The 25,752-nt window shown below is 40.1% G+C and overlaps 2 protein-coding genes across 3 annotated transcripts in view; both read right to left on the bottom strand.

The window, feature by feature from the left end:
- The window catches only part of LOC114652160 (FYN-binding protein 1-like), a 1,204,993-nt gene that overhangs the window by 316,299 nt on the left and 862,942 nt on the right, over positions 1–25,752 (bottom strand). The gene's annotated exons all lie outside the window — the stretch shown is intronic.
- c9 (complement component 9) overlaps positions 1–25,752 on the bottom strand; it is a 52,764-nt gene that overhangs the window by 14,694 nt on the left and 12,318 nt on the right. For both annotated transcript variants that reach the window (XR_007935174.1, XM_028802392.2), the window contains exons 4-7: positions 17,602–17,749; positions 14,654–14,792; positions 9,242–9,457; positions 7,964–8,204 (exon numbers count right to left, since the gene is read on the bottom strand). Coding sequence is in view for 1 of the 2 variants with exons in the window: in XM_028802392.2 (XP_028658225.1) it covers positions 7,964–8,204; positions 9,242–9,457; positions 14,654–14,792; positions 17,602–17,749 (744 nt within the window). In the remaining variant the exon portion in view is untranslated. The remainder of the gene's footprint in view (positions 1–7,963; positions 8,205–9,241; positions 9,458–14,653; positions 14,793–17,601; positions 17,750–25,752) is intronic.

The raw sequence follows: 25,752 nt of genomic DNA on the forward strand, positions 1-25,752 counted from the left end.
GTGAAGTAGAAAGGGCATAGTGTAGGACAGCAGTTCATTGGTCCTAATGTGATTTCAGGTGGGCGTGCCTTCTGTTTGGGGTTTGGTTGTCCTGCTTTGGTAGGTTTCTTTTTCCTTTATGACAACTCTGGTTTCCTCCTGTTGGCCAAATACTTCTTGTGTTTATAGGAAAGTAAGAACATTGATGACTCACAACTGGCCCCTGTTCATATTTAAGAGACTGTAGCATGATATGGACCAGGGCTCTTGCCACATCTTGATTTGTATTTGGTCCTGGTTCTGTGCAACCTTTTAATGGAAATATTGGGAACCGAAAGGATTGATTTCATGTGTGGAAAAAATAAGTATATGCCTAAATTTATCAGTAACTTAAATACCTAAAATTAGAATCAGGTGTACCATATCAGGTGTGAAGGATTAGATCATTATTAAAGAAGATCTTGTCTAAACCTCAGACATTCAGTTTGGTATGCACTTGAATTATGTATTATCACAATATCTGGACTGAAAGTACTCTTTGAGGCCTCCAGAAAGAAGGTTATAGATACCTATGAGTCTTTGAAAGGATTTAAAAAGATCTCCAAACAATTGGAAATCAACCATCCCACTGTCCGAAAGATCATCAACAAGTGCAAATTTTGAACAACTGCAAAATTGTCCACTCAAGCCACCCTAGCAAATTCACCACGAGAGCAGAATGCAAGATGCTGAAAGAAGTAAATGTTTGCTAATGAATACCTGGGCAAAGACCACAACTTCTGGGACAATGTACTCAGTACAAATGAGGCAAAGCTAGAGTTATTTAGCCACAGTACCAGATATGTTTGGACAAAACCAAAGCCAGCATTTGACTAGAGAAACCGATAGCACCTATCAAGCATGGTGATGGGTATGTTATGGTTTGGAGCTGCTTTGTTGCCTGAGGAGCTCTCCATCATAGTAATCTATGAATTCATCATTGCACCAGAGTGTGGTTGAGGATAATGAGAGGCCATCTGTCAGAAGACAGAAGAAGTTAAACCAAAAGTGGACCTTGCAACATAACAAGTAAATACACCAAGAAGCCTGTTGACCTAGGAACTTTATTATTTCTGTAAAAACATAAAATTAAACATTTTTTCTACACCCATGGGTAAGTATTACTCTATTGCTGCAGTATTACCTTATGCTGTACTAAGTACTTATAAGTCCTCTTTTGACATATCGTAAGCAGTTTTGTTTTGTTCACCATTTTGTTGCCTGTTCCATTACCTTCTTCATTGTTGTTTCATCCTTAAGGGTGTTGTCAAACGACTTCCCAAGGCTTTTAACTCGACTTTCTGACAGGGCTGGTATTTCCTCTCTGCCAACAACTACTCTAGTCAATATTGTTCTTATGTTCAGATCTCCCACAAAAATACTTTTCATAAGACATATAAAAATAACAACGCAAAAGTCTACCGCTGCTTCTAATATGTTAGCATAACTTGTTAATTATACACAGTTATCAAATTTCCTTTAATACTATACTGCTGTATTAAATCTTTGAGATGTTTATATACTTTAAATGACAACTCTTCATATATCTCTGATTTTTTTAACAATATAAATTCGGAATGCATGTTTCTTCTCATCTAATTTAGTATGTAATAATAATAATCTTTGTGAAAAATGGCAACTTGGTATCTGACACCCAGCAATCTGCAGAAACCCCCTCCCATTTACAGTTCATAATTCAGAGATTTCCTCTTAACTTTTAATGCCAACAATATCAGGTTCTACTTCTTCTAGAGGCTAGATACTATATACTACTATAATATATGAATATACACACTGTATATATAATAAAACACTAAGGTCTGTGTGCCCAGTCTCTCTAAGCAATCTAGTAAGTTTAGCTTTTGTGTGATTGGTCAGTTTGGCTTTGGCAATGCAATGAAAGAGGAAGTATGAAAGTGAGACGCATGAGGAGTAGTAAAGGTGCACACTGAGAGAGTCACCTTCAAAGAAGTTATTAATCCAGACAGGAGGCAAGAAATAAATATATATATTGTAACAGATGAGGCTTGTGTCCACCTCTCGAACCCTCAGGTACCACTCTTGACACGAGGTAAAAGTACAACTACTATTTATTTTGTTGTCGTACAGTAGTGCACCAAGCACTCTCCTCCCCACACTCATAAACACAATCAACTATTCTCAATAAACAATACTCTCTCTCCTCCTCGCCCAGACACTTGCCACCCTACCTCCCAGCTCAGCTCGGTGTTCTGGGCTTCCCAGAGTCCTTTTATAGCCCCTGACCCGGAAGTGGCTCCAAGCCAAACCCACAAGTCCGTTTTCCTTCCAGGTCAGGGCAAACAGTCCTTTTCTTCATCCCGGGAGCACATCGCTTCTTCCAGTCACGTGACTGAGATGCACTCCCGGGTTATAGGGCATGCCAGAGCCCACTAGCCCCCCTACAGCGACTCCTGGCGGCCCCCAAGGTATCCAGCAGGGCTGTGTCACAACACTACAAAGTCCATGAGGCCCTGCTGGAACTCGGGGCACAAATATGCTGTCCGGAGGGCTCCTCCTAGCGGCCTGGGGGTGACGACCGGAGTCGATAGCCGGTCGTCTGTCACAATATATTGTGAGCTGGGGGGCTGATTGCACCCCTACAGGTTAAAAAAAGCTGAAAGACTACCTTCACATTGCTCCCTTGCTTGTTGGGCTTACTTGCGGCCGACCTACTGCGCGATCAGACGCATACTTAAAAGTCCGAACAACACCTGTCAGTTTTTGATTGTTTGCTTTTCTCTCTCTCTGACCTTCCCTGAACCTGACGCACACTCCTTTCAAGAGGAAGATATGTTTGCATTCTTTTAATTGTGAGACGGAACTGTCATCTCTGTCTTGTCAAGGAGCATGTTTAAACTTTTCAAAAAGAGACAAATGTTTGTTTGCAGTGTTTGAATAAAGTTCCTGTCTCTACAGCCTCCTGTGTTTCTGTGCAAATCTGTGACACAAGCATGACAAGTGATATCAGGAGTGGTTACACAGATGAACGCCGAGGAGTTGTTTCAGATCGCTCAAAATGTCCCACTTCCTCCCGACCCAGAGGATGATCCAGTTCCTGCTCTACCTGCTAATTCCAAGGATGTACTGACGAAGATGGGGCCTTCCTCTGACCCAGAGATGTTTCTTTTGGCTTTTGAACATGTGACGACTTTGCTGGGATGGGACAAACAGAACTGGGCTGTCATCATCACCCCTTTTTAGTCTGGGGATGCCTTAATTGCTTTACGGAACGTGCCTCACAATAAACTCTGCGATTATGATTTCTTGAAGCGGCAGATTGTTTTACGAAAAACTACGAGCTTTTTGTCTAAAGGTTTTGCACTTCATGATTGGAAACTGAAAATGGACGGACCCATTTGTGTGCAAATTCAAGATTTGATTCATAAAGTTCACTGCTGGTTTGAGGGAAACGAGATGGAGCGCGTTGTGGAAAAGGTTGTCATGAATATACTGCTGGCAGGGATACCTGCAGTTCTCCGAGATGAATTCCTTCATCATGATTTTGAATTGTTGACGATCATGGAGAAAAGGCGGTGGATTTGCTGCTCCTTATGCTGTTCCGCAGCCTCCGAGAGATCGCACAGGGAATGCTCGTCACTTTGAACGAAGGTTAGAGCATCTACGTGCTGTTAACCCTGAAAATCGGGTTTCCTCCGGAAGACCACCAGTGGATCCAGCTGTTAATGTAGCACCCATATCTGGGGAAGCAGGAGGCCATGGACGTCACCGTGGGTATTTCGGCAGTGGAGTTGAACGAAGGTGCTTCCGGTGTGATCAACCCGGCCACTTGGCGAGGGAATGTCGCCTATGCCATGCTCAATCGATGAAAATTGGTCTCGCCGAGGTTTGTTGCTCCCATGTTCCTTATTCTTCAGATAAAAAGGATGGCTTAATGGTCTCGGTGAAGTTGGGGGGCCACGAGATCTCGGCATTATTGGACTCAGGAAGTGACCTTTGTACTGTATTGTCAGACGGGACTGTCTTGACAGCAGGTACCTATGTAACACTGAAACTGTAAACATACGTTGTGTACACGGAGATGTTAAAGACTATCAGACATTGCTTCTTCCTTTAACATATAAAGGGTTGACATTTTAAAGTTTGGTCTGCCGTTTCGGACTCCTGCCCCTGGCCCTTACTGATCGGCAGGAGGAATGCCCTTTTTCCTAGACTCATGACCGAATGTTGGACGCCAGTCAGTGAGCCCCGTGTCAAGCTTAGCGGGGGGATGAGGACGAACTGGCTGTTGGGAAGATCTCGAGCCCCGTTTAAATATTGAACCCAAAGTGGCGAGACCGAAGGTGACACCCTCCCCAATTTCCCAGAGCGGCTGGCTGGCCCATCTACAACTTCTCAACTTGCAAATGCCTCCGAACAAGAACTGGCAAGCAGACCGATTTTGTGCTCTTGCAGCATGCTGATAGCTCATTAGAATATGCATTTAAACAGGCTTGCTCTGCTAGTGACTCTTACTACCAAAAGCGTGCATCCGGGGGCTTAAAAACCCCACACTTTCTTGAGAAAGACAGCTGCCTTTTTAAAGTGATATCAGATCATTTAGTCTGGGAATTTATTGAACAGTTAGTTGTATCTGAAGTACATAGGGACATTCTTTTGCAGTTAGCTCACTCTCATATCTTGGGTGGGCACCTGGGGACTGATAAGACTAGAGAACATTTATCAAAACTATTTTATTGGCTGAATATGGGGAAAGATGTGGAGCGATTCTGTACTTCTTGTCCTGATTGTCAAATCGTCTCTGCTTATAAACCTCCTCGGGCTCCCCTTTCTCCTATGCCTATTTTGGAAGTCCCTTTCCAACGGGTGGGATTAGATATAATAGGCCCTCTACCTAAGACTATAAATGGATATCAATATATGCTTGTGTTGGTTGACTATGCAACGCGATATTCGGAAGTGGCTGCTTTGAAAAAAGCCAATTCCTCCACTGTAGCCAAAGCTTTGTGCAAGATTTTTACTTGTATTGGCATTCCTAGAGAAATTTTAACTGATCAGAGCACACCTTTTACTTCTTGTGTGATGAAACAATTGTGTGACAGCTTAGCTATTAAGAAATTGAGTACCACTGTTTATCATCCACAGACGAATGGTTTGACTGAACGATTTAACAAAACTTTAAAACAGATAATCAGGCGAGTTGCTCATGATGATCCAACGTCTTGGGACTCTGTCCCGCCTTTTATTATGTTTGCGGTGCGAGAATCGCCGCAGGGGTCCAATGGCCTGAGTCCATTCGAGTTGTTGTTTGGCAGGCATCCGCAAGGCGTCTTGGATGTTGTATGAGAGGAATGGACAGGATTCGGGACAACAGCTCACGGACTGAGCTTTGCAGATCGGGTAATTTTGTTGCAAGAAAGAATTTCTAAACTTTCTTCTATTGCTGCGGAGCATCAGCGACGTGAGTAGGAAACTCAGAAACGTCTTTATGATAGACGTTGTAAGCTCCGTGAATTTAAACCTGGTGATCATGTTCTGGCACTGATTCCAACGGATCTGCACAAATTCCTAGTGAAATGGCAGGGTCCTGCCATTATTGAGGAACGTATGGGGCCGGTAAATTACAAGGTTAGAATACCGGGCCGGCGCAAACCATTCCAGATTTTACATGTTAATCTCTTGAAGGAATGGCATGACCCGTGGGGGGGGTACACTTCTTTGGCTGCTGTCTCTCAGACCAATGTTGCCATTGGTGACGATTTGACTGACTCGCAAAAGACAGAGTTGTTATCTTTGATTGAACGGAACACTGATGTTTTTTCAGACTTGCCAGTCGTGACTAATCTTGCAGAATATAAAATCACTGCTGAACCCGGTTTCAGGGTGCAGATGCGCCCTTATCGGATTCCGGAAGCACGACAGAATATTGTGCGTGAGGAAGTCAAAAAGATGCTGGCATTGGGTGTAATTCGTGTAAAAGTAAAAGTGACTGGTGCAGTCCGGTCATATTAGTCCCAAAGCAAGACAGCTCGGTTCACTTCTGTATCGATTTCAGGTGCTTGAATAAAGTCTCTAAATTTGATGCTTATCCAATGCCCCGTGTTGATGAGCTGTTGGAAAAACTGGGTCAGGCATCCTAAATCTCCACACTGGATCTCACGAAAGGTTACAGGCAGGTGCCTCTTGAGGCTGACAGTTGCGAAAAAACAGCATTTGCGACTCCTGACGGACTTTATGAATTTACTAGACTCCCATTTCGTCTTCATGGCGCGACCTCTAACTTTCCAGCATATGATGGACCAGATCTTGCGTCCTCATTCCGAGTATTCCGGGGCATATCTCAATGATGTCGTGATTTTCAGTAATGATTGGCAAACACATTTAGAATGTCTCCAGGCTGTCCTTGAAAGCTTAAGACAGGCTGGTTTGACAGCTAACCCTAAGAAGTGTAAATTGGGTATGTCTGAGACTCACTTTCTGGGCTACTCCATGGGCAGGGGTTTACTCCAACCTCGATTCAGAAAAGCGGAAGAGATGCTTGCTTATCCACATCCAGAAATGCAGAAACAAGTATGTGCCTTTCTGGGGCTTGCAGGTTATTACAGAAGATTCATCCCTGATTTTGCAAATAGGGCTGCTCCTCTTTCAGATCTTACTAGAGGCAGGAAAAACCGCCCTGTTGTATGGACAGACATTTGTGAACGTGCCTTTTGTGATTTGAAAACTGCTTTGTCTTCTTATCCAGTTCTGCAGAATCCCGACTTTAGAAAGGATGTAGAAAGGATTTTGTTCTACAGATGGACGCAAGTGCATTTGGTGTAGGCGCCGTCCTGTCCCAGGTTTTTAATGGGGAAGAGCACCCTATCACATTTTTGAGTAGGAAATTGCTTCCTAGGGAGCGTAATTATTCGACTATTGAAAAAGAATGCTTGGCAATAAAATGGGCTGTGGAAGTGCTTTGTTATTATTTATGGGGTCAAAATTTCACATTAGTGACAGATCACGCTCCACTTCAGTGGTTATACCGTCAGAAGGAAATGAACTCTCGTCTCATGAGATGGTTTTTGGGTTTGCAACCTTACAGGTTTACAGTGAGTCATTGACCCAGCTCTGAACATATTAATGCTGATGTCCTGTCACGTTTCTTTGAGGTTGGTTTGGAATGTCGCTTGATTCACGAAAATGTGAATAAAGCTGAGGGAGGGGGTGTGAGCTGGGAGGCTGATCGCACCCCTACACATTAAAAAACGCTGAAAGACTACCTTCATGTTGCTCCCTTGCTTGCTGGGCTTACTTGCGGCCAATCTACCGCGTGATGTGCGCGGTACTTCGCACACTTAAAAGTCCAAACAGCACCTATTAGTTTTTGATTGTTTGCTTTTCTCTCTCTCTGACCTTAAGAGGAAGATACGTTTACATTATATATATATATTTTGGAGGGCAGTCGGGGTCCTTGCTCAGTCAGGATGCCCTCATAATGGAAGGACTGGGTGAGAGTGTATGCTCAGGGAATTATCTCCTCCAGTGTGTTAGATAGCAGGGCGGTGCTGCCTCGGATTCTCATAGGGATTTTGTGAGTGCAGCCAGCGGGTGCTGCAGAAACTGCAGAGCCCTACTTTGTCGGACTTCCACCTCACCCAGAAGTGCTTCCAGATTATGCTAATGGGCCACTGGAAATATTCCTGGGTGCAGCATATATATATATATATATACACTGCTATATACTAGATACTATATGTAATACAGTACTTGATTCTTCTACTTGTCAAATATTTCCTTTTGTGCCACAGACCACAGATTTCTTCACAGCACCTTCAATAATTATACGCTTGATAATATCATTCGCACTGTTGAGTACTATGCCCAATAAGTACTGTTTACTATTTTTTTTTCAAATTTTAATTTACATGGTACATTCACTTTTAAAATATAATATAGCTGTGTATTTAAAAAAGAAAACACTTACTGAATTTGTTCATCTTTTCTGTGTCCAACACATAGACAAGATCATACTGGCCTCCAGCCTTTCCTGAGGCAGCATAATGTGTGCCATAGTCTTCAAAGAAACGGAAGTACTCTCCTTTTTCATATCCCACTGGAAGATATTTTAAGTCCTCAACAAATGTGTCTGTTAACATAGGCTCGCGGGTCCGTACACGGAATGTTCCTAGCTGAATGCTTCCTTTCACCCTCAGAAATACCTTGTTCTGGAAATTAAAAGAAATTCATGGTAATTCATTTATTGACACATTTATGTAATTAGTTAGCATCACATGTGTATCTGCTACATGCCTAGAACTTAAAAAAAAAAAGCAAGGGTAACAAATATACGCCTCAAAAACTTAAGGGAACACTTATATCACACATCAGATCTTGATGAACGAAATATTCAAGTGGAAAATCTTTACTGAGTAAAACTGTATAACTTGTTGAGAAAAAAATGATGTAACAAAGGTCAATGGAAACTGAAAGCATCATCCCACTGAGGATTCAACATTCACATTGAAAATCAAAGTCAAAAATTGAAATCACAGGCTGATCCAACTTGCATGAATTTCATCACTGCAACTTATAATGTGACTCAGTAGTGTATATGGCCCCATGTGCTTGCATACACTTTCAACCACATCTGGGCATGCTCTTGATGAGACAGCAGATGGTGTCCTGGGGAATCTCTTCCCAGACCTGGACCAGGGCATCAGTGAGCTCCTGGGCAGTCTGTGGCATTACTTGGTGGCGTCTGATGCACTGATACATTACCAAAGGTTCTCAGTTGAATTCAGGTCTGGGGAATGTGCAAGCCTGTCAATAGCATGACCATTGCCTAACACTTTGGAGGTCTGTGCAACCCACTAAGGATATAGCTCCCTAGATCATCACTGGCTCATCACCAAACCGGTAATGCTGGATGATGTTGCAGGCTGCATAACATTCATTCAGACTTGTTCATGTCTGTCACATATGTTCACTGTGAACCTGTTCTCATCTGTAAAGAGAATGGGCCCCCGATGGCGGAGCTGCCAATTGTGGTATTCCCTGGTCTGCCAATTCAGGCTGATTTATAACAAATATGTTAAATATTTTTGAGGATTATTAAAATTTGTATGATTATTGGAATTACCAAAAAACATACTGTGTGACAATCTGATCCTTTTCATTTCTCAAAATATTTAGATATCATTTCTGGATATATTTTAAGCAAAACAGTAATTCTCTGATCCATCTCCTGTGTATGTGAACGTACCTTAGAATTGGTGTACTGCTCCAATGTTCTCAAGCTTTCAGATTTATTGTAGTTGAAGTTGATGTTAGCTGAATCATTTGATTTTAAGTTCTCTGTTGGTTCAAATTTGAAAGATAATCCAATGTTAAATGAATGACTAGATTTCTGCAAAATATCCTTAACCAATGAAGTCGTATCTTCATATACTTCTTGAGTAAATGAATCATCCACTTGAGTCTGTGAAATAAGATATTAATTATTGTTACATCTTTAAATTTTGTAAAAAGACAGATACTTAGCTACCAACAAGCAAACCAGCAAACTAATATCAGTAATTTATCCCATCATCAAATCCCTCTGACTGTAAATTATTTGAATAGGTAAATAATAAACTTACTCTCGGAACAGCAGCTGCAAATTAGCTGAAGATCCAATGATTTCTGTTAAAATTCCAACTACATTTGTGTAATGTTGTAGACTAGTTCGATGTACAGGTAAATATAATTACCCCTGGGTATTTTTGTCAGGCTGTACCTTTGGCCCACCTGCAGGGTCATCAGCTAGGAACCACCTTTCATTGATGTTTCACCTCTGTAATCCTGGAACATATCCTGGTGACGGGGCAGGAGCAGGGATGTTTCCCTGCTTCTCCATGCTACTGGCTGTGACACCCCGTGTGGTGGGAATTGGGGGACAGCAGCCTACACTCAAGGTGTCTAGTATGTGGGACCGAGCGTGACCATGATGATGGTGTAAGACAGGGAGGCATGGACACAAAAGGGTTGGGTTTTTGCAAAAATAAAGTGAAATTTTGTTTACAGGTGCACATAAAGAAAAACAAAAATAATGTCCTGTGGCAAATATATATCAATACACAGTCCAATACCGCAAAGGACACACAAAACGGTTATAAATCGAAGCCCAAAAATGATGACTATTTAGGGTATTTACAGTGCTGATTGAAAGTCCCAAACAAAAAAGAAAAATGCACACAAAATAATGAAACCCATATATACACAAAAATCAAAAATATAGCTGTTTTCCTCATCAGTAATCCAAGTCAGGAAGCGGCTCCTCCAAACGTGTATAATAAAGGGTTTACCAAAAACAAGAATATTCCAAATATACAAAAAGAAAAAAGTGTATATGCAAAAATAAACAGTGCACCATTAACTACAACCCAATAAATACCTCCACCAAAGCTACTCCAGAGATATTTACATAAGAAGGAAAAATATTTACAAAAATCAAAGCACAAGCAATAGTGCTTGGTAAATTCAAGATGGTGATCTACCAAGTACCTCTCTCTCAGCAAGATCTAGCCAGAAGACACCCTCTAGAGACCAGAAATTCCCTTTTGTATTTGGCCAATTAAGCTGCTAAATGTCATCCCCCAACGGGCATACAATGACACGGATGTGTCTACGAAGAGTGGCGTCTGCTGTCCTGCAAAATTTACTATAAAAATGCGAGTAGCCAGCACGTGTGTGCATAGCTATGCTGGTATCCAAGATGCGTACTGCGCTTCTCCCAAAAGTGAAAGTAAGACCCTCTTTCTTCTTCCCTTCTCCGAGCTACTGCCCAGACAACTGCCGATACGGGATCCCACTTCTTCGCCCTTTCTCTCACTCTTCTAGCATTATGAGGTTGCAGGAGGCACACGCACGAGTGGAAGACAGACAACTCCATCCCAGCCAGTCAATGGCAGAGCCGCCTTTCTACTCTATGTGAGAACCGCTGCTCATATCGTCAGTGAAGACATCCCTCTGCGCTTTTTAAATGAACAAAAAGGCAAGCTTTTATTCTTTATACTTTTTATCCTTTATTTCTAACAAAACTACTGCCACTCTTCACACTTCAGAAGACACCAAACTAAATTTATTTAATGGCTGGTAATGCCAGTAAGGCACATTACCACACTGGCCTCAGGATGTATTTCTTCCAGATGCTGAACCTGCTTTCTATCCACAGCATGGCTCTTTAGCTCCAATTAGTGAATCATTCAGTACTCACAACACATGTGCTCCACAGTTCTTATCTCTCCTAAGCCAATATCAGAAACGAGCCTTTTCTGCCTCCACTGCCAGAACTTTCAGTGACTTGGTATGTTTTTCTCCAGTTACTACAACACCTTCATTAACACTAGAATTACCAGAGCCAACGAAAAAACTCATAAATCCGGCCCACCTTAAATCCCTTCGCACCTCTCCGTCAGCCTCTTTTGTCTTGTAAATGTGTCAATAAGCCCAAAGAGCAAGCAGCCTACTATTCCACCCCCCACCGCTCCCCCCACAGAATGGGCAAGAAGTTCTCCCAGTTCCTGCCTTGATTATCTGGGAGTGAGCTACCTAGAGTTGTAAGGGGAAATAATTTAATGTGTGTTTTGTGTCTACAACAATCTATGTAAACACATCGTTAAAACAGAAACGTTTTTCATGTTTTAGTAATAAATGACAAAATGTAGACATGAACTGTATAATGTGTGAAGGCTGATGGCCAAATATCAAATAAACACTTTCACAAAAGGTGCAAGAGCAATACAAGATCTTCCGTGGTGCAGCGGTACGAACTGCTGATTTATAATCCAGAAGTCATGAGTTTGAAACCAGCTCCCCAGCAAATTTACCATTTTGAGTAGTGAGCTACTCTTATTGTTAATATTATATAATAAAAACATAAATTTGATTTGTGTTTGTAACACCCAGTGTAAATTTATAGTACTTGTAAAAGTTAGCGTTTTTTTTTTTTAACTTTTATTCTCTCAGTCACGATCACACCTCGCCCCACATCTGACGCTGTTAGTTTTTATCTGAAACTGGGAATAACTGTAGATGTGAGTGGTGTTTTAAACAATGGAACTGGAAATTCTCTGATCTGGAGGGATAAAAGTTGACACACAAACGCTGGTGAATCTGCCTTCTCATATCTCTTGTGGCACTGATGCAACATTATTAATATTATTTATATTCATTCGCATGTCTTCTTGCGGTTGTAATCAGTGATCGCGTTTTTTTTTTTTCCGATCTTGCTCAGCCTCCAAATTTTGGTGCATGGGGGTGTTTCTTTTGCATTCCAGGACATGCAGAGGAAAGACTAGTACAAAGAGGTCAGTTTCGCGCTATAGGCAATTATCAGAATCAAATGTTAACAGCCTTCACACATTATGCAGTTCATGTCTACATTTTGTCATTTATTACTAAAACATAAAAAATGTTTCTGTTTTAACGATGTGTTTACATAGATTGTTGTAGACACAGAACACACATGAAATTATTTCCCCTTGCAACTCTACGTAGCTCACTCCCAGATAATCAAGGCAGGAACTGGGAGAACGTCTTGCCCATTCTGTGCCGCGGGGGATTGGGTGAAATAGTAGGCTGTTTGCTGCTTGTCTTGATCGGCACATTTAGAAGACAAAAGACGCTGAAGGAGAGGTGTGAAGGGATTTAAGGTGGGATGGATTTACAAGTTTTTATGTAGGCTCTGGTAATTCTAATGTTAAAAACTGAGTAGATGTTCCCACAATCACAATACCTCAGCAGCCTACCTCAACAGGGTAGATGGATGCCCAAGACATCACAGCCATGAATATCTTCTGCACAATATGAAAAATCACAATATAGAGAACAAAACTGAGAATTGTGTTTTAACATGATTATCTACCACACTTTTGAATTTGACTAACAAGGCCACATTTGAAAAACAAAATATATCTATTAAAGAACACAAAATGGGAACACACAAATAGGAAGAGATCAAAATACTAAATAAAACCAAACCCTGTTACCTCTTTGGGCTTTACTATTTGTGTCTTGAGCCCTATTCTACACTCTTAAAAAGTAATAGATCTTTAATGACACTTTATGGTTCTTTATTGGGTTGTGTGGTTCCTCATAGCAACACTGCTGGACCAAGCACCATTTCATTGTGGGATGGGTTCTTTGCATATGAAGTTGGTTCTTTGTGCTTTGAAAAACTTCTTAATATGTAGAAAAAAACCAAGAAATGTTGAAGGTTTGGTAGGCTGCCTAACAGCACACTAAGAGAGAGATAGAGAGAGGTTAGGAGTATGCGCTGATAGAGCGTATTGCTGTACCCACCACATGACAAACCAACTCAGGATCCCAGATTAGGACCTAAATGCAGCCATGCAACGAGTGACACCTCAGCACCACACTAGTTTAGATGAAATGGAACAGAACAGCACACTAACAGATTAGGAAAATCTGGATTTAGCCTGTGTTATTGTATTCAGTGAGAATCCTTTTAAAATCATGACCCAGTGGTATTTCATAAACCTGTTACTATCTATTCATGGGTATTTACTGTATGGAGCCTGTTTCAGATCTAAATAAATAAAGGTTCTTTCTGGAACATTCATGTGGATGGGTCTTTTGGGAACCAAAAATGGTTCCCCTGTGGCATCACTATGAAGAATTCCTCTGGCACCTTTATTTTAAGAGTATACTATGTGGAGTGGTTCAAATACTTGATCGTCTCAAAATATTCCTCTAGGGCTGTTTCACTGGTCTCACTTTTTCTGTCTCTCTGTACTGAACAGAAAATCAACAACTGGTAATGCACATCAAAAGAGTAAACCAGTAGTGAATAAGATCACAAATGGCAATACTGTAAAGGTCTATAGGAGCGAAAAACATTTGAGTATCGTTAACATCTGCTGTCTTTTCTTTTTGCTTCTTTACCAATTATTATATTTCACTTATAGTCATCTACTCCTCCTTGCAGATGCTGTTTAACTATAATGTGAATACTGTTGTACACTTGTATATTTGTCATGATGCGTTGGTATGGCACTTATGTGAAATCGATAACAAGTCTCTTGGGGGTGGTAACAATCTTGGGGGTCACAAGACATGTGGCATCAGCTACAGTATATAGCATCACCTTTGTAATATCAAAATGTGTGACTTCTGAGAACTATGCTCCATGGAACAAGGTTTTGTGACTTAATTATGGGACCTTGTAATTTTGACGCTCATCCAAAAATACATTGGTAACATGGGAAACACAAAATATTACCTTAATAAAAATCAATAATGCTCCAGAGAAACCATAATCATTCAATAAAGTAACATTACCACAATTTGCTCTGGGGTAAACAACTTCCAAAAAACCCAAATTGTGCAACTGGAAATTGTATTTAACAGACAAAACATTATTGATAATATATGACTTGTAACACCTATGTGGGAACCAACCATGTCTCAAAATATTTCATTTACAGTAGCTTTACAGTTCAAAGTTGATTTAAGGTTATCCTCAGCTTGAAGCATAAGCTCCTAAACAAGGATGAATGCAGTATATACAAAATTAGTCTTTACAATTAATTGCCATTTAATAAAGAATGTAAAAGTTCACTAAAAAAAAGAACATACACAGCTAGACAGCATTATATTCGATATTATAAAATACCTGATACATTAGAGTTGCAATGTTCCAAGGTTTTCGAAAATATTGTCGAGTGTTTCCATCTCTTACTTTGTCACAGATTCCATTATAGAACTCATTATCAAAAGGAAGGGACCGGGGAGACATTCCAAGTATGTTGATACTTTTCAACAAAAAACAAATGAGAAAAATGAATAGATTAAAATGAAAACAAGAATAAAAAGAAATATTAATTGTTGGTATTACAGTTTATACAAAGCTAATGGGAGGCTTGGTCTTTTAACCAGTTTGTTTTTATTTTTAAACAGAAAACTCTACACATATGATTAAAGATGTTGAAATTCGGAAGGAATTCAACAAAGAAAAATTAAAATAAAAGCATTAGTAATAGTTGTGCCAACAAAGATGAATCTAGACTATTGAAATGACTGATTTAAAATCATACGGTTTAAATGCAATGAGAAAGGCAAATTCACTCTTCACTAAAATACTGCACAAATAATTTTTATACATGTTAATGATTTCTTTTAATGCCAACTCCAACACTTTTAATTTAGACAAAAAAGAATAACTCTATTGCATTTATTTAGAACAAAATTATTGAGTCTGGCAGGTAAACGTCCTTTTGCCTTATAAAACATAATTTCCACTCTCTTCCAAGGTCCTCAATGTCTCATTGTTAGATGCTTAACACTAGAATTACCAGAGCCTACAAAAAAACTCGTAAATCCGTCCCACCTTAAATCGCGTCTTAAATCCATTTGCACCTCTCCGCTAGAGTCCTTTGTCATCTAAATGTGCTGATAAACAAAAGCTACTAGCAGCCAGCTATTCCATCCCCCCACCGACTTAGAACGAATTTCTCCTAGCTCATGCCTTGCCTTGATTTGATTATCTGGGACTGAAGTGGAGTTTTAGAGTGGAAATAATATACAGTAGTGTTATTTGGAATACACGCATTTCATGTGTGTTCCGTTCCGTTCAGTAGTTTGTGCAAACACATTTTTAAAACAGAAACGTTTTTCATATTCTAATAGTAAATGACAAGATGTAGGCATAAACTATATAACGTATGAAGCCTGAAGTCCATATATCAAAGAAACACTTTCACAAAAGGTACAAATAAGAGAACACGTGCGCTTTTCTTCAAAAATATAACTGCACAAAAAAAAAAAGCCGCATTAGCATGCCACATTGACACTCTTACTACAACCGCCGCGGTGGTGTAATGGTATCAGCTCCTGACTGGGAATCAGAGGGTGGCGAGTTTGATCCTGCATGGCTTTACTTCCAGAAATGAACTGCTCTTATTCTTACAATTTTAGAATAACAACATAAATTTGATTTCAGTCTGTAACAGCCGGTGTAACTGATGATACTGGTAAAGGTTAGCTTTTTTTTTTTTTTTTTTTAATTCACTTTTCATTCTCGCAGTCACATTCAGAATCAATCCATACAACCCCATCTGACATAAAGACGCGCTATAGGTCTGCAGTGTACCACGATGCATACTACCCCCCCCCCCCCCCCCCAAAAGGGTTCTGACACACAAACGCTAGCGAAGCTGCCTTCTTCGTATCTCACCGTCACTTGAAATCAGCAGTTCTTAACATTGCACCACGCAAGCTGTCGTATCAACCACCAACTGTAACTTGCTTTCTTTATTCTTCGGTTATACTCTTGAATAAAAATGTACTTTTATTTATGTGAAAACAGGTGTGTCAGATGGGGTTGTATGGATTGATTCTGAATGCGACTGCGAGAATGAAAAGTGAATTAAAAAAAAAAAAAAAAAGCTAACCTTTACCAGTATCATAAGTTACACCGGCTGTTACAGACTGAAATCAAATTTATGTTGTTATTCTAAAATTGTAAAAATAAGAGCAGTTCACTTCTCAAAGTGGAGCCATGTGGGATCAAACTCGCCACCCTCTGATTCCCAGTCAGGAGCTGATACCATTACGCCACCGTGGCGGTTGTAGTAAGAGTGTCAATGTGGCATGCTAACGCGGCTTTTTTTTTTGTGCAGTTATATTTTTGAAGAAAAGCGCACGTATTCTCTTATTTGTACCTTTTGTGAAAGTGTTTCTTTGATATATGGACTTCAGGCTTCATACGTTATATAGTTTATGCCTACATCTTGTCATTTACTATTAGAATATGAAAAACCTTTCTGTTTTAAAAATGTGTTTGCACAGACTACTGAACGGAACGGAACACACATGAAATGCGTGTATTCCAAATAACACTACTGTATATTATTTCCACTCTAAAACTCCACTTCAATCCCAGATAATCAAATCAAGGCAAGGCATGAGCTAGGAGAAGTTCATTCTAAGTCGGTAGGGGGATGGAATAGCTGGCTGCTAGTAGCTTTTGTTTATCAGCACATTTAGATGACAAAGGACTCTAGCGGAGAGGTGCAAACGGATTTAAGACGCGATTTAAGGTGGGACGGATTTACGAGTTTTTTCATAGGCTCTGGTAATTCTAGTGTTAATGGGTTTATATACTGCTTACTGATTAATTAGTCAATCAAATGATTAGTTTCTAGTGCTATTTTTGTAAAATAAGAATGACTCCTTTACCTCCCCATCAGGAAGAATGCATTTTTAAAATGCAAATTATCTGCCTTTAATTCCCTTGTTCTTCTACATTCCAGTTCATAGGCCAAATTTCTTTTTATTCTATGTATTGCCATTTGTGCTCCACTTTAAACTACTGTTAGACTGACAATGTCAAAATTTGGAGATGTTGCTCACATTGAACAAGTTTGGGCAACGTGTGTTGATCATTGACAAACTCAATAAAAACCCTTCCACCACCTAGCCTCCATCTATCAGTTTCCTGAACATCTCTTTATTACAAGACTGCAGGGAGGTTTATAAACCTGGCAGCCTTCTTAAATTATCAAATTTTTCCTAAAAATGTTCAACTATCGGTGCTTTCCGTTTTTGTTTACCAAAACTCACCCATATCCAGCTGTTCTTCCAAGTTCAGAGACATTGATTTCTAAATTGTGGCATGGAGGCCTTTTTGGTTCTTCATCACAATTCTCATCAGAATAATCTCCACAATCGTTGTCTCCATTGCACTCCAATCTTTGCTTAATGCAACGTCCTTTGTGTTAAATATAATAAGAAGTCATTAGGCAATCATTCATGTTTTTCATTGCAACTGAAAAATGTTATGAAAAAAAAAACAAGTTACTTCAAGTGAAAGGGATTTTCTTTAATATTTTTATTTTATTAATTTTCATTGTAATCATTCCATACAAACAGATCAATTTATAACCCAACAAATTTGAAGACTAATCAAACCCCACCCCTGAGAAGGAGAGCTTAGCTAAAGGAAAATTGCTTAAGGCTTTTTAATAAGGCAACATTAAACAAAAGAAAGGGAGAAGTAAATATCTATGTAAATAAGAGATGGAGAAGGGAGTTAAATGCGATAATAGTTATTTCTCTTATTCTAAAATAATATTGATTAAATCCTGCCATGTTTTGAAAAAATTTTGTACAGATCCTCTAAGTGAAAATTTGATGCATACTTTCTTTCTCTTTAATTCGTGATTCAGGCCTTTAACATTCCAGCTCACAAAGTTAACTGTCCCATCATGGAGACATTGATTCTGAGTTTTTAATGTCATTTTATAGTTTTAATTGGTAATATGGCAGTTTTAATCTTAGTTTCAAGATTACCCATGAGTTATTGCATTTTAGCCTATTGTTGATTTTCGATTAAATGTATTGTCTAAATCAGCTCTTAAGTTAACTTTTTAGTCATAGGCTTATTTATAGTAATGTCTTTAATAATTCTTGCAGAATAAAAATACAAGAAACAATCCAAAATATCTGGGTTCATGTCATTTATGTTTGTAATATTCTTCCATCATAGCGTTTGCTTTTTTCAGTTTATTGTTGTAATGCCTATGCAGTACCACAGGAACAACAATAAAAGGGGCACCTGTTCATTACGAGGCATTCTCACATACACGCCTGCACTCACTCATAAATATCTTAATTGGAGTCACCCATTAACTCCTACAAGTACTTGGGGTTTCCTATTAATGACAGGTTGAACTGGTCTCAGAACACAAAGAAACTACAGGGAGATTCACTCGAAAGAGGCCCCAAATATTCTGCAATAACTCTCGCTAGGAAGAAGCAATCTGAACGAAACAACGTGCAATGTTCTCCTCAGTATATTAAGCTTCAAACAAGCCGGGATACCCCAGCATCAGAGCAATGAGGTAGGCACTGGACAGCCATTGCGACATTTAACCTCCGTTTGCAACTTCTGGATGCATACCTCCCGTACCCCTTCACTCAGTCACTTGACTTCTCATCAGGATGGTGGTGTACAGCATTGAGTAGCGCATCTTCATAGTACAAACCTATTGGGTAACCAGTTCATTTAAGCGATGTCAGAATCAACTGGATGATCGTGAGTTAAAGGAAGGTTACTTCCAGCAAGATGGAGCAACATGTCGCACATCGGCAAGGAGCATAGTACAAATTGAGTCCTTCTTCGGCAACATGGCAATTTCAAAAGGGCTTTGGCCACCACGGTCGCCAGATCTGACACCACCAGACTTTTTCCTTTGGGGTATACTCAAAGGAAAAGTCTATCAGAACAAGCCTCGCACTGTGGAAGATTTGAAGGAAAACATCCAACATGAAATTGCTGTTATTCCCCCTGAGATGTTTGCCGATATGTTCAGGAACATGGAGTTATGCGTTGAAATGTTGCTGGCAGAAAACGGAAACCACTTCCAGCATCGTATGTAATGCAATCGATTACACATACCTGAAAGTATATAGCGTATTTTTTTGGTTGAGATTGCTTCATCCTAACGGGAGTTACAAAAGAATATTCTGGGCCTCTTTCGAATGAATTTCCCTGTATATAAGAAATGACAGAGCAGGTTCTTTTTCCCTAGGAGACTGTATTCCTTTAATCAGTGAAGTGATATCCTTCACATCTTCTATAACTCTGTGATGGCCAGCGCAATTTTCAATTTAAAGGTTTGCTGGGCTGGTAACATCACTGCTAGACAGGTCCAACAAATCAACAAGAAAATGAAAAGTTCATTTATATTACAAACTCTGGACCCCCTGGAGGTAGTAGAGAAGGAGAGAGTTTAAACAAAACTGAGTGCCATTTTGAACAATGCTCCACATCCTCTCTCTGACATACTAACATTGAGGACTAGTCAGCCAACAAGTGATTCAGCAGAAGTGCATCAAGAAATGCGACTAGGACTCTTTTATTCCAAGAGCAATACTCCTGCATAATGCCTCACTGTGACTGTGACTACCAATGATAATGTCTGAGCCTGGATTTCAGCACAAGACTCTGGAGTTGAAAGATTCCAGTGCTAATCATTGTACCATCCTGATGTCCATACTTGTAGCAACACTTGCCAAATCAAAGTCATTCAAGGAAAACATTGCATAAACCTTACTTGATGAAAACTCCTCAAACTATGCAAGGCAGTGAAACAACAGAAAAAGAGAAACTACTGTACAGTATATGTTTCAGGTTGATTACTGTCAGATTCACCTATCAAAAGCAAGAAGAGAGGCTTCAGGGAAAAAAAAAACAGCCTGGTATTGATCAGGAACTATTCTGTGGCACATGAGTTAACACTGAGTTTCCCATGCTACTTCCTTTCTTCGTTTTAATGAATACTGACCTTGGTGTCGATAAATATTTTCAGATATTACCAGTGTTTTTTTACTATTTATAATTATCATTTTGTACACTAAACTGGTAGCATCTTGTCTTATCTTACACAGGTGGAAGAATTCTAACTCATCTACCTTAGTAAAATGAGAAAAGGATATCTTATTTTACTTTTAAATTACAAAAATCGACTTCACTTTTCATTCACAAGGCAGGGATTCGTTCCTGCCTTGTGCCCTGTGTTGGCTGGGATTGGCTCCAGCAACACCCCCGTGACCCTGTGTTCGGATTCAGCGGGTTGGAAAATGGATGGATGGATGGACTTCACTTTTTGAGAATCCATTCAAAAGTTCTTTAGAATATAGCAGGAATCTGTACAATATAAACCATTATCTTTCCTTCTGGAAGTAACACTGTGCAGGGAGCATCCAGTGCCAAAGTTTGCAATGTATCATTTATGAAATGTGTTTTGTAATGCAGGTAATAATAAAATACATTGCATTTTTTATTCTGAAAGATGGCACACCATGAAAATTAGCACTGCTGAGAATCTTATACCAAATGCTGTATACTTGAAGTAACAGACAAACTGACACTACAACTTCTTCCTCTTCAACTCTCCCCATTTCTATGTGGGGTTTGTGTGCCTGATCAACCTTCTCCATACAGCTCAGTCCTACACCTCTACCTCCACGGTTGGACCCTTTTCCTTCAAATTGCCTTTTACTTTATTCACCCACCTATGATTCAGCCTCCCACCTTTGCACTCCTTTTACTTGTATTTCCATTACTCTTTTGCCCACATATTCATTATCCGTGAAGTACTTCTCTCGTGAAAAGCGGACACACGTACAGACACACAGAAGCTGGATTTTATATATATAGAAATAAGATGGAAGTGACAAAGGAAACAGCAGTTCTACATCTAGCTTGTCTTAATTTTCGTTAAGTACTCAGAAGGAAACTGAAGAGAAAGTTAAGAACTGAAAATTACTCATCTGTTTTAGGCTTCAGATCATTTGGATGATACATGTATCATTAGAAAGGAAAAAAAAATCTATTATTTAAGAATGAACTGACATGGTAGAGTTAAAACATTAAGAAATTATGATATTAAATAAGGTCTGTTATTGGTCTTATTTAATTGGATTGGCTTCTAATTAAACAACTGGCTTGGAATAAAAACCTGCAGCCACTGCAGCTCTCTGGGATCGGAATTGGCCATGCCGGTCTATGCAGTGTGCAGTAACATTTTATGCTGTGTTTTCAAACTTATATCATAAACATTTGGGACAAACTTAAAATTCATTTTTAAGCTTCAGGTTGAGATTGTGATTGTAATTAAAATGATCAACATCTTCCTCACATTCAGCTTGTTCTTGTTGTCTTAGGACGGGGGTATCAAACTCAGATCTTGGAGTACCCACAGTGGTTGCAGGTTTTCACTCTTCACTCACACTTTTTAAATTAGAGACCAGTTACTGCTAATGGAAAAGACATATTTTGCCTTAATTGTGAATACATGCTCATTGAGATTTAGAACCCCTAATGGTCATGAACACCATCGAAATGTTTTGTGAACCAGAACAGATCAATATTTATCAGATTCTCTTTAAAAAAAACAAAAAATAAAAAGGAACAAGACAGGGTTTTGAATCTTAACGTGTAAGTCAATTAAAATAAAGACAAAAGAAGTGGGGTCCATCAGCAGCAGTAACTAGTTACAACTTAAGAAAGTGGCCAAAACAGAAACCTGCAGCTTGACACCACTGTCTTAGTGCAACTCTTACTAGGAGAGCAGGTGGAATAGTTGATTAGTTAATTCAAGTGGAGGCCAGAGCGTTGCAATATTTTAACTTCAGCTTGAAAACAGGAAAACAGTGTATTCTGTTTGTATTTAACGTTGTTGAAAGGTGTCATTTCCATCCATCCATTATCCAACCCACTGAATCCGAACACAGGGTCACGGGGGTCTGCTGGAGCCAATCCCAGCCAACACAGGGAACCAATCCACCGCAGGAACACACACAAACACACCAAGCACACACTAGGGCCAATTTAGAATCGCCAATCCACCTAACCTGCATGTCTTTGGACTGTGGGAGGAAACCCACACAGACACGGGGAGAACATGCAAACTCCACGCAGGGTGGACCCGGGAAGCGAACCCGGGTCTCCTAACTGCGAGGCAGCAACGCTACCACTGCGCCACCATGCCGCCCAAGGTGTCATTTAATTTAATTTAATAAGCCTCCAAATGTATCTTTTTGTCAGTTACTTCTGGGTGGCAAACCAAAAGAGAGTTTCATGGTGCGTGCATGTAAGCATCTGAATTTTGTTACAAGTTATGATGTTGACCATGTCATAATGATACATTTTTTGGACTTTTCATTTAACTTATTTAAGAAACAGGAGTTTATAAAAATATTTATTTACATTTTTCTGTTTATATAGGTTTATTAAGGGACCATATTTAAATATTAATGTCTCATAATTGGCATTTGTTTGTTGTATACCAAAAGAGGGTGCACTTGAAAGATAAGAAAGCACATGGATATCTACATTACCTATAGTCTTGATATTTGTGACTTTTGATTTTAAAAAAGGCATTTTTTTAAGATTCTACCTCTGAATTTTAAGTTAATAAAGATATAATCTACTGTTTTCATTGACTTATTTGTATTGAGGTTTAGAAAAATGACCTATTGCTGTAAAATTTTGAAACAGAAATTTTAACTTACCCACCAGGGAACAGGCAAGTTAAATGTAGGAACTGAGTGACTTTTAAATTGGTTAATTAATTATCAGTTTTGCTTTTCTGCAATGCTGGTAATTACTCGAAAAGTTTGCCAAGTCTCTTGCTTTATTGATGTTATATTTCTCAGCTGTAGACCACCAGAGTTTAGACTTATATCAAGGTAACTGAAGCACATTTTTAAGGAATACACTTTATTAATAAACACAAGGATTATTGAAGTATGATAAATACATACACATATTGACATATAAGACTGGAGACAGACAGACTAGACAGTGTAGCAATAGCGCTTTACAGTGCCCAACCCGGCACAGACTACACATATACTGTAAAATAACACAAAATGTTTATTTTCTTCAGCTGGAGGGCAGGTCTTCCCCATGAACCCCCCCCCAGCCACAACACAGTCCCACAATAAGCTCATACTACTCAAACCAACACACACTCTTCTGGCACCACCACTCCTCCCTTGAAGTTTTGTCCTCTCCACCCAACTCTGGCCATTGAGTGGTGGTGGCGGGCCCCTTTTATAGCCCATCCAGAAGTGTTCCAGGTGCTTGACCACCTGGTTCCAATTGCACTTCCGGGTGGGGCTGAAGATTTGTCCAGCTGGGCTGTGGAATCCATGCAGCACCCCCTGGCGGCCACCCCAGCTCCCAACCAGGCTTTGGAGGACTCCATCTCCCATGAAGCCCTGCGGGAAACTGAGGCACCATCGTCAGCCAGGGAGGCTGCCACCAAGTGTCCCGGAGGAGGTACTGAGACACCCATGGTTGCTCCCCCAGAAAATGTGTAGAAGGGGCGTCCCGGCCAGGCATGGGACCTGGCCGCCCGCCTCAACAGACAAACATTTAACATTGAGCGGCTGGCTGTTTACTGGTATTCATAGCTCTGCTTTATCTTGGCATAGACAAGTTTTACAATACCAAGTCTTTAAAGATGATGTCCGATGTTCTTGGAGTTGATTCTTTGTTGTTGATCCAGTTCCAAGTGAAAGATTCTTCATGCATTGGATTGCACTCTTTCTCTTTGCGGAATCAGCATTGTCAGTGCTGTGCTGCTGCTTCCTCATCCTGCCTTCTGATGTCTTTTACCACTTCATAAGGAAAAGGCATTACTCATTCTGGCCCAACAGTTTATGTGCTGAAGTTCCATTCTTGAAGTCATGGCTTCTCAGCCTCTCAGACTACTGGTACATTGCTTTGGCTTGACAGACTGGCTCTCAGCTTCTAGTCCACAAAGAGAAGAACATTTCGCCTTTTCAGTTCCTTATGGAGAGGGCAGCTCACAGGTTGTTAGTTTAAGAGATTTTAGAAAATCATTTTGGAGAATGTGCACCGAGTGTACTTGGGAAGAGTCCCAGAATCCCCTACGATTCCCTAGAGAATTTCAATGTGTTCAGTTCCCAGTTCTTCAAGCTTCACTTCGCATCTTCCCATTCTCCTTGCTTCTTCTCTTTCGAGAGATGGGGTGCATGTGGTTTTTAAAGGAAGACTGAACATTCTCCTCATTGGAGTAGAGTCACTTCCAGTTGCAAAATCATTGTCTTATAATAGGTGAGTTCTTCTGTCCATCTTAGTAGTCATCCCTTGAATTATAAGTCTTTATCCTTGCTTGAGTATGAGCTCAAGAGGTGTGCAGAGGAGCCTTTGCAGAGACATTGGGTAACCTCTGATTTACACCTTTCTTATCAGATGAAGTCCACACAGATCGTGGTGCAAGCTGGAGTTCAGTCACTTAGTTTGGAATGCAAGTAGGGGTTTTGTGCAGCTAGATGCCTGAATCCATGTTAAATCTGCTTTCCTAACATGCCTGGTAGGCCACTAAAGCCTAACAGAATGGGCACTTTGTCTTACATTGCAGTTGCAGTGCAGAAGTTTGTATTGAGAGTGTAAAATAAGCACTCTACAGCGCCCCTCGAACCCTCGGATGACACGTCAGACACCTGGTATAAGTCCAATATCTTGACTTTTTATTATAATAACTAGACAACCCACGGCGTAGCATACGCGCATAATTATGTATTGGTGGGTGACCACTTCCTGAACAACACAGTTGTCAGTACTTGTAGTCACAGTTGAGAAACACTTTTTTAATGTCTTTTAAGCACAGGGGAAACAATGAACAAGTGAAACATCCGTAATGTAATAAGCCACCAAGAAAAGTAAAATTGCAACAATGCTATCTACAAAAGTGAAAACAAATTCGAGCCCCGTGTATTTTTTAACTGCCTTGTGGGGCTGTAGTAGTGTTGCTGTTTTGTGGTAAGGAGACTCTGGAAGATTGTGTGTTCGCTTCCCGGTTCCTTCCTGTGTGGATAGTGCTTTGAATACTGAGAACACCGCTATATCAATGTAACGAAGTATTATTATTCCTATGTGTCCAGCGCGCGTCTGTCTGTCTGTATGTCTGTATGTATGTGTGTGTGTGTGTGTGTGTGTGTGTGTGTCACACGCTCTCACTGCACGTGGTCCTGTAGGCAAATGCCGCAAAAACTGAACACTTCCGGAAAGACACAGTTGTCTAAAAGGAGAGAAAAAAATGAACATTTGCAAAATCCGTAACGGTGCTTTCAGTAAGTACAATACACACGCGTTTAATTTCATTCAGCGATTCAGTTCCGAGACAAACATGCCTCTTCTTACCTGGTCCTCCCCCGTCCACCTTCGTTCTCTAA

This window comes from Erpetoichthys calabaricus, chromosome 5 (genome assembly GCF_900747795.2).
Source record: "Erpetoichthys calabaricus chromosome 5, fErpCal1.3, whole genome shotgun sequence".
NCBI classification, from domain to species: Eukaryota; Metazoa; Chordata; class Cladistia; order Polypteriformes; family Polypteridae; genus Erpetoichthys; species Erpetoichthys calabaricus.